The sequence below is a fragment of the Camellia sinensis genome, chromosome 2 (assembly GCF_055761805.1).
Source record: "Camellia sinensis isolate YWXY chromosome 2, ASM5576180v1, whole genome shotgun sequence".
Taxonomy (NCBI): domain Eukaryota; kingdom Viridiplantae; phylum Streptophyta; class Magnoliopsida; order Ericales; family Theaceae; genus Camellia; species Camellia sinensis.
The window spans coordinates 47407382-47423423 of NC_138962.1; the positions used below are offsets into that span (position 1 = coordinate 47407382).

A 16042-nucleotide genomic window follows, 5' to 3' on the forward strand; every position below is an offset into this window, starting at 1 on the left:
AACCGTAATTAACGGTTAAAGTGATACGGATCAATGGGATTTTAACAAATTGAGTTATATTTTGCACAGCTTAATTCTCACCAAAAATGCTTTAGACCACTAATTAGTGGTGGCTCTAACCCACTGTCACATGTGTTTTGTGTCTTGTTTTTTTTTTTTTTCTTTTTTTTTTCAATTGCTACCTCACTAGTGGTGGTATTAGTGATGATAAATTAGTGGTCTATAGCATTGCTCTAATTCTCACTGAACTAGAGTGATACGGATCAATGGAAGTGGTCTAACCCGGTTGAAGAAATCATTCAGGTTCTTCAGTGGAAGTAGGGCACGAGGAGGCAGATTGAAAAGGAAAATGGAAATGAAGTTAATTAGAAGAGTTAATAAATAAAATGCAGAGTTAGAAGCTCAAGATGATTTAATGATTGAAAAAATGGGGCAATCAACACGAGTATAAGAGGCAAAAGAAGCAGCACATATTTGTTCTAGGCGTTCAATTAATACTGGTTGTATTCGCCTTATCCCTACAACCAAAGGATGGGCAACTTGAGTTTGATGCATTGGTGGGATGAAAAGATCAAAATTACATTAGAAATTTTTTATTTTTTCAAGGTGTTTGAATCAGAGAGGAGGTTTTGTCATATTCATGATTGATGACTTTTGCTGTATGAGGTTCAAAAGGGTATTTGTAGCTGATGCAATCTTTGATAAAAAGAGTCTTAAGATTCACTTTGTGACATGAAGATCATGTGCAGAAGTGAGAAAGGCTACAACAACTGATGGTATTGTTTTGCTGATGGAATTAGTTGGTGGTGTGCGCTGTTATTGTGTTGATGGTGAGCTGTTTTGAGTTGTGTTACTGAGGTGATTTGCTGTTTTGAAGTGTTGCTCTATGTTCTTCTGCTGCTTCTTGATCCTTAGTGATTGATGTTCATTTGAGTGTTCTTATTTTGATGTTTAAAGGATGTTGCTGGGAATGGGAGCAGTTTTGGCTTGCAATTTGACACTAAATACCTTATGATGTCAATTTTTGTGTTCATGAATCAGGAGAATTCTATTTTTGTTTCTGGTGTTGTTTTTTGTTGGTGCCTTGCCAACATTTCCCTTTCTTGGTGATTTACTGTAGATTTGTGCTAGCCTAGTTGGAATATTCCCTCAGACTCGTCTACTTTAGAGACTCCATCACAGGGGGTTTTGTTGAATATTGGCTACAGATTCTGGAGGTCACCCCATGTGAAAGGGGTGATCCTCATGTCAACAATGGAAGGCAACCAACCAAGTCAAGCTTGGTGGCCACCAACCATGTCAAAAGTCAAGAATGAAGGCTCTCCCACCTACTCCTTTGTGAATAAATAGAGACGGGAGGGAGAGGATATAGAGATCAGATTTGGAGCTGAGAGGTGTGAGTTGAGAGCAAAGAGAGAGAAGATTACAGAGAGTGTGTAATTCTTACCATTTTATTCAATATAGTGAATCCGCTGCCCGTGGACGTAGGCGACTTGCCGAACCACGTTAAAACTTGTGTGTTATTGCTTGTTTGAGTTCCCTGGTGTGCCCCCGATTCACAACAATTGGTATCAGAGCTCGGGTTGCGAAAAAATCGAATTTTTCCGAAAGTGCCCAGATTTTGAAGTGCTCAAAATCCACTTTTGACCATACCAGGAGGAAGAACTCCCCGAGAGGAGTCCAGAACAGCAAAAACAGAGCCCAGAAGCCTCTACACGCGCCCTCACGCGCTCTCTGAACAAAGCGCGTCAGCCCCAGTCGCACCACGCGCCACCACGCGCCGTTCAGGCACCGGCGCGTGATACCCAATCTCACCCACGCGCCACACGGGCGTCTCCAGGAAGAAGACGAGCCACGTGGCGCCACGTCAGTGCCGCGTCAGCGCCACGTCATCCGCCACGTCATCGCCACGCGTCCGACAGTCAGGCCACGTGTCAGCCACGTGTCAGCCCAGTCAGCCTGAGCCGCTGACCAGCCGCGTTGACCAGCCGTCAAGCCGTTGACCGCGTCGCCGATCCTCCGTTGACCGCGCCGCCTGCGCCGTTGACCGAGCCGTTGACCAGCCGTTGACTGGAGAAATTATCCGGTGCATCTCAGCGCACCAGATTCTGCAGATCTGACCCGTCCAAAGTGTTTTTTTCAGATCAGAGCCATTCGGAGTCCGTTTTTGACGATCCAATAGTGCTTCCCAACTATTTGGAGTATTCCGGACACATCTGTACGGTCAATTTTTTGAATTGAAGTTTCTAAAAAATGGCAGAATCTAGAGCAACCGAGTCCGTAAATAATTCAGCCAGTACAAGCACTTCTAGGCATTGGACCCCGGTGTCCCATGCCAAGTTCGAGGTAGAGAAGTTCGATGGAAGCAGCAACTTCGGCATGTGGAGATGCGAAGTTAAGGATATGCTTGTCCAAATGAACCTGCACTTCACTCTGGGAGACAAACCAGATGACCTGGACGAGATAGAATGGGAGAGGGTGAATCTCCTGGCTTGCAGTTCCATCCGACTTTGCCTTGCAAAAGAGGAGAAGTATGCCTTTACAGAATATGATATTGCGAAGAAGCTTTGGAAGGCGCTGGAAGATAAGTTCATGACAAAGAGCATTGAGAACCGGCTCTACTTGAGGAAGAGGTTGTTTCGTTTCGACTACATTAAAGGTATTTCGATGAACGAACACCTAAATAACTTCAACAAAATTATTACGGATTTGAAGAATTTGGATGATGACGTTGGTGATGAAGACAAAGCACTGTTATTGTTAAATTCCTTGCCTGACTCGTATGATCATCTCACTACTACTTTACTGTACGGTAAAGAGAAGATCAAGTATATTGATGTTGCAAACGCCTTGGTGAACAATGAGTTCAGAAGGAAAGATAAGTCTGCAAACAGGGACTCAACATCCGAGGCATTAACAGTCAGAGGCAGAACAAATAACAGAAGAAATACAAGGCGAGGAAAGTCTCGCTCAAAATCCAGGGGGAAACCTTCAGACAAAAGACGTCTTGCAAAAGACGAGTGTGCAGCTTGTCGCGAGAAGGGACATTGGGCAAAAGATTGTCCAAATAAAGACAAGACAGAAGAGAAGGTGAATATTGCACGAGATGGAGATAATGATGAAGGAGGAGCCTTCACAATTTCATCATATGGCCAGTCGGATGAATGGATAATAGATTCCGGATGTTCATTCCATATGTGTCCTAACAAGCAGTGGTTCTCGAGCTTACGAGAGTTCGATGGAGGAGTTGTACTGATGGGCAACGACCAAGCTTGCCAGACAAAGGGGATTGGAACAATTAAACTAAAGAGCCATGATGGAACAATCAGAATTCTTGAAGATGTACGGTATGTACCAGATCTAACCAAGAATCTCATCTCAGTGGGAGTTTTAGACTCCAAAGGTTACAGAGTAACCATGGAAGGTGGAGTCCTTAAAGTTGTTCGAGGAGCATTGGTTGCAATGAAGGGTACTCGACAGGGAAATTTATATTTCCTAGATGGCTCTACAGTCACAGGGAGAGTGGCTGTCTCCACCAGTTCCAGCTCAGAAAATGATGCATCAGACACTTCCAAACTTTGGCACATGCGCCTAGGGCATGTCGGTGAGAAGGCTTTACAAGGGTTGGTAAAGCAAGGCCTGTTGAAAGGCGCCAAGACGGGGAAACTTGAGTTCTGCGAGCATTGTGTATTGGGCAAGCATACAAGAATCAAGTTTGGTACTGCAATTCACCGTACCAAAGGGATTCTAGACTACGTCCACACCGACGTATGGGGTCCTTCCAAGAATGCTTCGTTGGGAGGTAAACACTATTTTGTGTCGTTCATTGATGATTTCTCTAGAAGAGTTTGGATTTATACAATGAAACACAAAGATGAAGTCTTAGACATCTTTCTTACGTGGAAGAAGATGATTGAGACCCAGACAGGCAGACGGATCAAGAAGCTCAGATCTGACAATGGTGGAGAATTTACATCAGATCCCTTCTTTGAGGTTTGCCAGAATGCAGGGATAGTAAGACATTTCACAGTTCCTAGAACACCGCAGCAGAATGGAGTTGCAGAACGCATGAACCGCACTTTGGTGGAGAAAGTCCAGTGTATGCTGTCACAGTCTGGATTGAGCAAGGCATTTTGGGGCGAGGCATTGAACTATGCTCTTCATCTTGTCAACAGACTACCTACTGCAGCATTAGATGGGAAGACTCCCATGGAGGTATGGTCAGGAGTCCCAGTTACTGATTATGATCAGTTACGTATCTTTGGATGTCCAGCATATTTTCATGTTACAGAATCTAAGTTGGATCCAAGAGCCAAGAAAGCCATCTTCTTGGGCTTCGGTGACGGTGTCAAGGGATACAGACTGTGGTGCCCTGAATCAAAGAAAGTTCTCATCAGAAGAGACGTTACCTTTGATGAGTCTGCAATGCTGAAGCAATCAAATCCTCAACAGAATGAGGAAGCATTGAAGAAGTCAGTGCAGGTGGAGTTTGAGACTCCAACAAAGACTAGTCAGCCAATCAACCATCCTGAAGAAGTCTCAGAGGATAGCTCTGAAGAGAGTTCAGATGAAAATGAAGATCCAGAGGCTCCGCAACAATCAGAACCCATTGCGATCAGGAAAGGAAAACGGGTTACTAAGCAACCCAGTTGGATGACCGATATGGTAGCCTATGCACTTCCAATCATTGAAGACAATATTCCTTGCACTTTCAAAGAAGCCGTGCATAATGCAGAAAGTGTCAAATGGAAGGAGGCTATGGATGAAGAGATCGGGTCACTTCACAAGAACCAGACTTGGGAGTTGGTGCAACTTCCAAAAGGCAAGAAGGCAATTGGGTGTAAGTGGGTTTACACCAAGAAGGAAGGCATTCCAGGCAGAGACAACATCAGATTCAAAGCTAGATTGGTAGCTAAAGGCTATGCTCAGAAGGAAGGAATAGACTACAATGAGGTATTCTCACCTGTTGTGAAGCACACGTCTATTCGCATCTTGTTAGCTTTGGTTGCACAGTTTGATCTCGAGCTCGCCCAACTCGACGTCAAAACTGCCTTCTTACATGGAGATCTTGAAGAGGAGATATACATGTCCCAGCCAGATGGTTTCAAAATTGCTGGAAAAGAGAATTGGGCCTGTAAGCTGAACAAATCGTTGTACGGATTGAAGCAATCCCCGAGACAATGGTACAAGCGATTTGATCGATTCATGATGGAGACAGAATACACAAGAAGTCAATTTGATCATTGTGTATATTTCCGTAAGCTTCCCGACAGTTCCTTCATCTATTTGCTCTTATATGTAGATGATATGCTGATAGCATCTACGAGCAAGGTGGAGATTGACAAACTCAAGGCACAGTTAGCAAGGGAGTTTGAAATGAAGGATTTGGGAGAAGCGAAGAAAGTTCTTGGCATGGAGATCAAGAGAGACAAGAAGAAGGGCACGGTTTGTCTGACACAAACCCAGTATCTGAAAAAGGTGTTAGACAGATTTGGCATCAATGGAAAAACCAAAGCTGTAAGTACACCATTGGCCCCTCATTTCAGGCTTAGTGCTTCGTTGTCTCCACGCACAGAAGAAGAACGGAAGCATATGGCACAGGTTCCATATGCAAATGCAGTTGGTGCATTAATGTATGCTATGGTTTGTACACGGCCTGACATCTCGCATGCTGTGAGTATGGTAAGCAGGTATATGCATGATCCAGGAAAAAATCACTGGCAGGCAGTGAAATGGATCCTAAGGTACATACATGGCACGGTCAATCTGGGATTGAAGTTCGAGAAAGATAACCGACTCGGGCAGAATTTGGAAGGATATGTGGACTCAGATTATGCTGGTGACTTAGACAAACGCCGGTCAACAACAGGGTATTTATTTACGCTTGCTAAAGGGCCGGTAAGTTGGAGGTCAACGCTTCAGTCAACGGTGGCTTTGTCTACTACAGAGGCAGAGTACATGGCAGTAACGGAAGTCTTTAAGGAAGCTATTTGGCTACATGGGTTGATTGAAGACTTGGGAATTGTTCAGAAGCACGTTGAGGTGTTTTGTGACAGTCAGAGTGCCATTTGTTTGGCAAAGAACCAGGTTCATCATGCCCGCACCAAGCACATTGATGTCCGTTTCCATTTCATCCGAGAAATAGTGAATGAAGGGGATATTCTGCTTCAAAAGATTGGTACTGCAGATAATCCGGCCGATATGCTCACAAAGGTAGTTTCTGGGATCAAGTTCCAACATTGTTTGGACTTGGTCAACATCTCTCGGAACTAAGCACCTTCGGGTGCATGGCAGTGTTGATCGATCACTATGTTGGATAAAAGAATCCTCGCCAAGGTGGAGATTTGTTGAATATTGGCTACAGATTCTGGAGGTCACCCCATGTGAAAGGGGTGATCCTCATGTCAACAATGGAAGGCAACCAACCAAGTCAAGCTTGGTGGCCACCAACCATGTCAAAAGTCAAGAATGAAGGCTCTCCCACCTACTCCTTTGTGTATAAATAGAGACGGGAGGGAGAGGATATAGAGATCAGATTTGGAGCTGAGAGGTGTGAGTTGAGAGCAAAGAGAGAGAAGATTACAGAGAGTGTGTAATTCTTACCATTTTATTCAATATAGTGAATCCGCTGCCCGTGGACGTAGGCGACTTGCCGAACCACGTTAAAACTTGTGTGTTATTGCTTGTTTGAGTTCCCTGGTGTGCCCCCGATTCACAACAGGTTTTTTCACTGGTTGTGCTTGTGAGTTGTGATCGGTAATAATTCTATCAAGATCATCTACCTTATTTTTCACTCTTTGGTTGTGTCACTAATCCTTTGCTTCATAGGTCATGTTCAAAATAAGTTTGCTCTAGCAGAATTCTTCTTCTTCTTCTTCTTCTTCTTCTTCTTCTTCTTCTTTTCTTTTTCTTTTTATTTATTGATTTTATTTTATTTTTTTAATTTTATCTTTTACCACTTAGTTTAGCTGATACACTTTTTGAAAGCTATTAACTGCTGATGCCATTTGGGGATTTAAGGATTTCCTGAAACATTATGTTCCAAGTAGAATTTAATTCTTGTACAACAGTCTAAAGAACAGACCATTGCTTAGGCAATTTGAAGTCGTACTTGGTCCAAGCAGGATTTTCGATCAAGCTGGTTGCTTTGTTGAAGTTCCAAATAGTCTCTGTATTTCATCGGAATGTATGCAGGGGGATGGTGCCCTTCGCCGTCTTCTACCAACTCTGGAGCTGGGCTGACAATGGTGTCGAGCGATGGTCCACTTGCCATGTCAATAGAAATCCGTGTAGCTTTGTTGTTCACAACTGCTCGATGTACAACACTTTTGTACCTCCCATTGCTCAGTATCTGCTGCCAATTACCCAAGGTGTAAATGAGTAATTAAAAGAATAAAGTTGATTGGTTACGCTGGGGTCGAACTCAAAATCTCAATATTCAGTCAGGTTTTAACCACTGAAATAGTGGCATGGAGTACACATGAGCAATGGTTAATGTAAAATTTAGTAGTGTTGCAAACAAACCAAAATGTTCTAGAATTTTAAACTCCTTTAGTAATAGAACTGAGCTTGAGTAGGCTCAAATTCAATTCAATTAGACTCGTGAACATAAGGGATATTAATTAATATTTATTTTGTTTCTCTGTTTATGTATGGTGTTTGTGTAAAATTACATATGTAACTGATAAAATTTATTAATAATATGAACATTCTTTTATATTTTAACAACGCTACAAAACCCAAATCTATAAACCTAGAATTTACCTAGAAAAAAGAATCACTGAGTAATTCAAATTTATTTTACTCATGAACCCCATCATTCATCAATTTAATCTCTACTACAAACATATTTGAGGTAAATTCTAAGTTGATAAGATTGGGTTCATAACATTTTTGTCTATATTTTGCTCACAACTTTGTTTTCCCTCTCTTAATGGACATATTAAATGAGTTTGATTTTTGGTTCGAGCTCAAACTCGGCTCATTTATGTAATTGAGTTGATTCAAGCTAAGCTCAAATTGCTCAAATACTTGATGAGTAGAGTTTGATCTCGATTCTTTAAGATCAACAATTTTCAGCAAACCAAACTCAGACACCTTAAAGCTCAGTTTGTTTGAGCTCCATTTGAATTAGCTCGTTTATAGCGGGTTGATAATTCTGTAAATGAAGCCATAGAAAAGAAAAGAAATTCACCTCCAGGTGATCAGCAGTATTAACCAGGAAGGAGTTGGGAAGTGCCTTGACATTAACCCATTTTCCATTGTGCTGCAGTTGCACGCCTTCAATTTCATTCTGGATAAGGATGGTTAGCAGGCCATGATCGGAGTGCGGCGGCAAACCCATTGCGAGTTCCAGCTGTGGACAGGGAGGATAGAGGTTTCCGATGAAGATTTGCAGACCGGATTCTAGATCCATTGCTTTCTCGATATAGCATTCTTCCAATCCTAAGCTTTCTGATATGCCTCTGAGTAACTCCATTGCCACTTTTCGGGTTTGTTTGCTATACTCTCTTAAGAGCTCACTGCAAAAGCAATACGAAATTTCATTGTAAAGATCAGTGCAGTATACAAGCTAGCAGTAACGAAGGCCATAATTGGATTAATAACAGTGCATCATTTGTCAATAAGATGATAATAATTGGATTAATAACACTGACTAAGAAAATTAGTGGCAGTGAGTGATTCGTCCACTTCCTCTCTTGTCTCTTTGTATTTTTCATTTTGAAGAGTATATGGATTCTCAATGATTTCATCCAAGTTTTGAAAGTCACATGTATGCAGAGAAATAGCAGAGAACAGAATTTATAACAGGGTGTTAAAATGAAACAAGCTACTCAAACTTAATTCGATTACATACACTACAAAATGTAAGTTCTTTGAACTCGGCTCATGATTAAATACGCTTCTAACAACCTACTACTCACCTAATCAACAATCCTTCTCTCACGATCACACTTCTGCAACCCATGACAAACTTAACTCTAGTACTACTTGTCAGACCGAGCTACACCATTCTCTTAAAATCATAATGAGCAGCAAGATTTGTACCTGAAACCTGTAGGTTTGTTGGGAAAGTGAAACTGAGGATGCACAAACACCTTGAGAAAATCCCTCCAGAAGAACACTTTGTCTGCTTTAGAATTGAAGCTAGTGCCGCACCTGATCGGATCCAACACATGTTTCCCTTCAAACTCCCTCTTCTCCTCCTCCCTCAGATCAAAAAACCCATTACACGCATCAACCATCTCCTTCATCAAGCTCTCCGGCACACCATGGTTAACCACCTGATCAACCAAACACACAAACATGACACGGAAAATATAAGATGACTATTGAAATCAAACTTGTGTACCTGACTTGATCATATATTGGTTACCATGAAGAAGCCCCACTCCTGGCAAGCTTTGCCGAGGTCTTGGATGACTTGGGACCGTTGATCAGGATCACTGGAGGTGAGGGAGGAAAAATCAATGATGGGAATTGAATCTTCTGGTTCTGACGCTGCAGATTCATGAGGATTTGTGGTGTAGGTGTAGTTTGGAGGGATGCAAGTGAGGCCAGGTGATTCTGCCAGTGTTTTGATGCTTGTTGACTTTGGTGCGTGAAGGTGAGTTTCAGGGGAGGAGTGGACACAGAGTGGAGTTGCAGCGGCCATTTTTTTTTTTTTTTTTTTTTATTTTTTTTTGGAGAGAGAGATAGAGATGAAAGTCATAGGATCCATGGTCTTAGTGTGTTTTCTAGAGCTATCTATGACTGTTGTTGTATTGTGTTAAGGTAAGGATTTAAATAATCAATAGTTGGATGTTAACATTGCCAAATATATTTGCCCAGACAATAAGGCTTGAGAATAACATGTATTACATACTTCTGTTTAGCTGACTATTCCTCAAATTTAAAAAATAAATAAAAAATTGTAAAGCAAACTACTTTTGAAAACTATTTTCAATTTTTTTTAATTTTTTTAATTTTTGAAAACAAAACGAAGGATGTTTTCGAACTTTTCATTGTTTTTGTTTCCAAAAAAACAAAAGCAGACAAATGAAAATGGAGAACGTGAAAACACAATCAAAGCCACGTGAGAATTTCTTGAATGGGTCAGAAACGTCGGGGAAGAAAATCTGTGAACTAGTGAATATTCTAATGATGTGAGCATATGATTGTTAATTATCTCATCTTGATCCATGAACAAATGAAAATGGAGAACTTGAAAACACAATCAAAGCCACATGACAATTTCTTGAATGCGTCAGAAATGCCGGGGAAGAAAATCTGTGAACCAGTGAATATTCTAATGATGTGAGAATATGATTGTTAATTCTCTCATCTTGATCCATGCTTGTAGGTATTTGATTCCACCTTACACAGTTAATTATATATCATTGTGGAATATGATTGTTATCATAAATTACTTTGCTAATATAATAGAAGCCCGCTTGATAAAATACATATGTTAAAAGGCTTTCCTTGAGTTTTCAATAAGGGTGGCTAACTCTCTATCTATAGTGAGGGCCCATTCTTGCCAACGGAGGTTGATTGAGTTGGTAAGGATTGAACTCTTTGCTTCAAGGCTTAGATTTGATTTCCGCTAGCGGCAATCTTTCTTAGTGGACGACCTATAAGCCCAATGTAAGTCCTCTCTGAGGCCTACGACTTGTCCTAACCTTGGACTAGGATAACCTCCCCTCACCTAAACTTTTTTCTACCAAAAATTAAAAAAAAACAAAGAAGGCCATTCTTGCTCGTTAGCACTTCATAAAGATTGCCTTGTGCAAAAGCACTCATACTTGTTTGCTCACAAATAAGCCCTTCTCTAACAGCTTTGCAAAACATTGGAATCGAAGTGTGGGCAGGAGGAACCTTGGTCCGACGACCCCTATCCATCTAACTATGGTTCTCTTTTCTTAGGCCACTCACTTCTGTCAAGGCAACAAACCTGCTCAAAACCTCTACCCTGTTTCCACCCCTTTTCAACACCTTTTCTAATGCTTACTCCTCTTAACCTGTCAAAAAATTAAATTTACCCTACAACATCAAAAACTACAGACGGAAGCTCTCACGAGCCTGTGGTTAGTTTTGTAGCCGATTCTTTGCCCATATTTCTCTTTACCCTATGGCTATGGCACGTACGTGATTAATGGCACACGGGGCAGAGGGATTGACTAAGCCCAGTTCTACTTGACTAAGCCCTAGTAACACATATTCAGTCTTTACCAGCACGACCAATCGCCCAGTTCTACTTGACTAAGCCCTAGTAACACATATTCAGTCTTTACCAGCACGACCAATCGCCCAGTTCTACTAGACTAAGCCCTAGTTTCTCATACGTCACTTTGTTTTCAATCGCCCAGTTCTACTTGAATAAGCCTAGTTTTTTGTATGTCACTTTAATGCGTCAAGTCAATTGGTGAGAGTATTTTCTGGTTAAACCATTACCCTGTGCTGCTTTCAAACCATTTGAAACACACATTCATAAAATTCGAAGGACAACAACAGGTATGCTACGCAAAACCAGCCTCTATCAATCAGATAAGGAGTTGCTAGGTTTTATCTGGCAATATTTTTTTATTACAATTCATCTTAATTTAATGAACTTGAAATTTTCCAAATTCGTCATGCTGTCCAACTTGCTTTAAAGACTAAGGATTTCCATTTACACTTGCCAAAGAACACAAAAACAAGCTGGCTTCCAGCTAACCAGCTGGCTTCCCCCAACTGTCGGTTATAGATTCAAACTCACAGCCGATGGCAAAACTAGAACAAATGATTTTTTGTTTCCTACTCACTCGAGCCCATATCCATGCTTTTCTATTAATCTCTAATTCTAATCTTCCTCCTGATCTGATATTATACCGAGGTTTGCAATATTTGATTGATTACAATTCTGTATATTCCATTTACTATAGAAGTGCCCAAGTAGATAGTCGCCTGGGCCTAGTCAATATTCTTACTAAATATCCAAAAAGAAAAAAGCTCCATGTTTGGACTCTCTTGTATGTAGAACAAAAAATCTTGCAAAAGCAATCCGTGGTTGCAAGCAAAAAACTGAAAATTTGAATCTCCCATGTTAGAGCATATGGTCTGGTGCAGTAGAAAAGAACCAGACCCTTACGGTTAGCCAACCAGACTCGGGTTCGATCCCCGGATCCCGGATCTCGGATCTCTTCTCCCTCTCCCTCCCCCTCTCCCTCTCCCAGAACAAAAACAAAAACCTATCATGTTAAGAATAAATAAAGGACAAAAACTGCCATGAGTTCCAAATTGCTTATTGTTCCAGAGGAAAATTGGTTTGCAGAATTCCGTAATTGATGTATAATTGAAGTCTTTGTCCGATGTAATTTCCCCCTCCATACCTAAATTGTATCTTGCATTCAATGCAACAGTTATATAAATGCAACAACACAAGATCATCATCACTTCAGAAGAGCAAAAATGTTAATTACACTTTATTGATTTTCTTTAAAAACCTGAAACTGCACAAACACAAAACAACCATCCAAGGTTTGCTGAGTTACTGAGTACCACTTTTGGATCAGCCTCAATTTCCATGTCTTAGTGCTACTTATACCATATAGTTTAAGCATCATATGACTTTATTACAACATTTGTGCGTACAAAAAAGTAACCTATGGAAACTCTCAGGCTTGTTGAGAGCTCCTGAGACATCTTAGTTTGTAGATATCTCACCTGAAAATTGATCCCAAAAGATAATCAAAAGAAGCTTCATGAAGGAAGAACTGTGCTCCTGCTCCGGCTCTGGCTCCGGGTATACCTTGACAAGAAAACCTTCCCACTGCAGGACAATGATCTCTTTATTGAAGTTGGCCCTTTTTGCAGAGACCTCCCAATTGAAGAACCACCCACTAATCTCGCCAAGCTCTGATTGACATTTTCTTTCTTTGGAACAATAATAGCCATATTTGATTGGTTCACTTTTGCCAATTGGGTTGATTCCCTTGATTGAGCATTAGCTATAGCAGCACTGATCATTGAAGCTGAGAAAGAATCCATAGAGACTGATCTCCTCGTTGGTTGAACCTCTTCCATTGAAATCTCACCACCCTCTTCTCCATTTTCAACTCGGGTTTCGCCATCCTCTTCCATCCCCATCCTCAGATCACAATCCCCATCTTCTCTTTCCCTCCTGAATTCCCCACTACTCTCTGAAATCACCTCAACTTCCTCCCCAAGAACCGAATCATCGACACTCCCCTCTGGCACTGGCACCGGCAAGACGGTCGTGTTACTGACGATACCGGCACGGCACATGGGGCAATTGGTGTGTGATCTGAGCCAAGTGTCAATACAAGGTATGTGAAAGGCATGGTTACACTTGGGCAATAGCCTAAGAGTCTCATCCTCTTCAAACTGACTCAAACAAACAGAGCAATCTGTTCCTTCAACAAGTCCATCCCCTCTCTTGTATTTGCAAACTGTGATTGAATTGATTATAGATGGTTGCAACCCAACAGTGCGGATGTACCATATGGGATGGTCCACCATAGGCCCATGATCTTCATCGAAAAAGTCATCATGGGTCTCCTGTTGCTGTGCCTGTGATGATGATCTTCTTCTTCTTGAGATGTCCCATCTTTTGTAGTACTTGAAGATGGTGTAGAGGCAAAAGATCAAAAAAATGGTGGACAATATGGAGAGGGAGATGATGAGGAGGAGATGGAGGTTGTGGGTTTTCTGGGATTGGTGGTTTGTGGTGGGAGGGTCTGGTGGTGGAATTACGATTATCAATGTCGGGCTACAAATTGAGAAACACTGACTGATACATGCTATTGGACGACAAATCCCATCTAGGTTTTTGGTTGCGTTACATGATTCACAGAAATCTAAAATGTTTGTATCTGAAGAGTCTGACATCAACTTTCTGTGATCAAAGACCATGATTCATGAGAGAGAGAGAGAGAGAGAGAGAGAGAAACAAGAAGAAGAAAGATTGAGGTGGTTTTGTTAAAGACACTGTTTTGATTAGCTTGGTGGTGGTGGTGGTGGTGGTGAGGATTTGTTTGTTCCTCTGCCTACTTTTGTTGACTTGGATTGTGGTCTCAATTTCATGGCGGCTGATGACATCCATTTATCTAATTAGGTTTTCGTTTAAAAAAATTACAATTCATTACAAGTTTTTAAAATAAATTATAAATTAATGGAAAAATTTATCAACTTTAATAATTAATAAAATGATCATTTTTTCTATAATTTTGCAAATTTTTTTGGTTTTATTATTGATTTTCAATTTTCCTTTCTATTTTTGGTGGGGCAAATCATACCACTCTCAACCAAAAATAATTATAAATAAATGATAAATATTAATAATTAAAATTATAAATTTTATCATGAATTTGTAATAATTTTTTATTGACAACAATGAATAGTAATTTTTTTCTTTTTTTTTAAATTTTTTTAATTACATAATTAAGTGTGCTTTGAATTTTGTTTTCAAGTTGGAGAAGTGTGTACGTTTGATAAACACACTTCTTACTGATGTATGTTTATGAGTTGTTTTCACTAAAAGGCGTGTTTACTAAATATATATATATATATATATATTATATATATAATATGGAAGAAAGGTTTTTGAAAATGTCCCACATGTATGGTTTTAACGGCCAAGATGAATCTTAAGTTCATATACTTTTAGATCAATGGTCAGAGATACATTTAGTTCCCGCCCGTTCTCTTCAGCTTCCTCTCACCCATTAGGGATGGCAATTTAAACCCGGCCCGACAGGGACCCGATCCCCCGTCCCGAATTATAATGGTTTTTCCCCGAAAAATATCCCCGTGAGGACGAGGACGGTATTCAAAATTAAATCCCCGATCAGTTTCGGGCCGGGGACGAGGATCAGTGTTCAAGCCCCGGCCCGTCCCCGGCCCCAAATTTCCCCGAAATAAAATTACTATTTTACCCCTATATACATATATATATATATATATATATTATAAATCAACCCTTTCCGTTACTCATTTACACACTATATTGAACCCCTTTATTTTACACACTGTATTGATGTTCCTTTATCAATACATAAAATAATCATTTTCCTTTATCTTCCTTTATCAATACATAAAATAATCCATCCATCATCACCTCTTACATAAAACCAACACGTCTGTATTGATTTTATCATCCATCACTGCCCCTCATGTCTCTCTCTCTCTCTCTCTCTCTCTCTCTCTCTAAAACCCTCCACCGATCTCCCTCTCCTATCACGGCGATCTCCCTCTCCTATCACTGCGATCTCCCTCCTCTCCCTCCTCCTCCGAATCACCGCAGTTGCAGTGACACCATTCGATCCAGCGACCTCCTCCTCCGTGGCCTCTTGCGGCCTCCTCCGTCAGCTCTCGCTTCCCCCTCTCTCTGCCATGGCAGATCTGAGAAGATCTTCCTCCGCCACCGTCGATTTTGTCCCTCCACTAGATCTGACTCTATTTTTTTTTTTATTATTAATGATGTTGCTTCCTTGAATCCCTTGATGAAGTTGTTGATGGTTTTTTTTTTTTTTTTAAGATGTTGCTGTTGATGTTTTTGTTCATGAATTTTTTTTTTTTTTTTTGGATGATGTTGCTGAATGATGTTGTTGATGATGAGTACGGGGATTTTCCGGGGTCGGGGAAACCCGATCCCCGTTGGGGGCGGGGTTGGGGCGAGTGATGAGTTTCCCGTCGGGGATCGGGGCTGGGGACGGGGATTTTTGTAGTTTCGTGGATCGGGGACGGGGAGGGTGATCCTCGGCCCCGCCCCGCCCCGTTGCCATTCCTATCACCCATGTTCTCTGTCACATTGTCTCTCATCACCACAGTCATTGAAGACCCTTCGAACCCTTCGATACCCACCCTCCCTCTTCGATACCCACCCTTCGATACCCACCCTCCCTCTTCGATACGCTACTCTTCCTTTCCTTACAACCCTACGAACTCGGCTCTCTTCGCTGTCCATGCTACCGATGCTGCTCTCGCAAGGTAAGATTGAGACTTTTCACTCGATTTCTGCCTCTCCCCTTCTCTCTCTGTTTTTCTTTTTGACTAATTTCCC

General features: G+C 41.2%; 2 protein-coding genes and 1 long non-coding RNA gene across 4 annotated transcripts; 1 reads left to right on the forward strand and 2 right to left on the reverse strand.

Moving 5' to 3' along the window:
• Positions 1-303: 303 nt before the first annotated feature.
• LOC145820016 (uncharacterized) lies at positions 304-7352 on the forward strand. The gene is made up of 2 exons (XR_014360912.1): positions 304-1185; positions 6722-7352. It is a non-coding gene; the product is annotated as an uncharacterized LOC145820016 (long non-coding RNA).
• On the reverse strand, positions 6978-10728 carry LOC114310664 (2-oxoglutarate-dependent dioxygenase 19-like). Of its 2 annotated transcripts, none has more exons than XM_082914285.1 (4): positions 9377-10728; positions 9049-9284; positions 8195-8522; positions 6978-7351 (listed from the first exon to the last, which is right to left on the reverse strand). In XM_082914285.1, exons 1-4 carry the CDS (start codon positions 9653-9655, stop codon positions 7091-7093), a joined length of 1104 nt encoding a protein of 367 aa, XP_082770411.1. In that variant the 5' UTR covers positions 9656-10728; the 3' UTR covers positions 6978-7090. The 2 variants fall into 2 exon arrangements, with proteins under 2 accessions (XP_082770411.1, XP_082770410.1); XM_082914284.1 differs by having other exon boundaries at positions 6978-7354.
• Positions 10729-12414: 1686 nt separating this feature from the next.
• Positions 12415-14076, reverse strand: LOC114310661 (uncharacterized). The gene has a single exon (XM_082914283.1). The coding sequence runs from the start codon at positions 13891-13893 to the stop codon at positions 12721-12723; it is 1173 nt and encodes a 390-aa protein (XP_082770409.1). The 5' UTR covers positions 13894-14076; the 3' UTR covers positions 12415-12720.
• Between the last annotated feature and the right edge of the window lie 1966 nt (positions 14077-16042).

Excerpts from the sequence above, each read along its gene's own strand:
- LOC114310664 (XM_082914284.1), bottom strand. The coding sequence starts at position 9,655 with ATGGCCGCTGCAACTCCACTCTGTGTCCACTCCTCCCCTGAAACTCAC. Across the intron at positions 8,523-9,048 it reads AACAAACCTACAGGTTTCAG|TGAGCTCTTAAGAGAGTATA; the intron begins GTACAAATCTTG and ends TTGCTTTTGCAG. Across the intron at positions 7,355-8,194 it reads ATACTGCTGATCACCTGGAG|CAGATACTGAGCAATGGGAG; the intron begins GTGAATTTCTTT and ends GGTAATTGGCAG.
- LOC114310661 (XM_082914283.1), bottom strand. The coding sequence starts at position 13,893 with ATGGTCTTTGATCACAGAAAGTTGATGTCAGACTCTTCAGATACAAAC.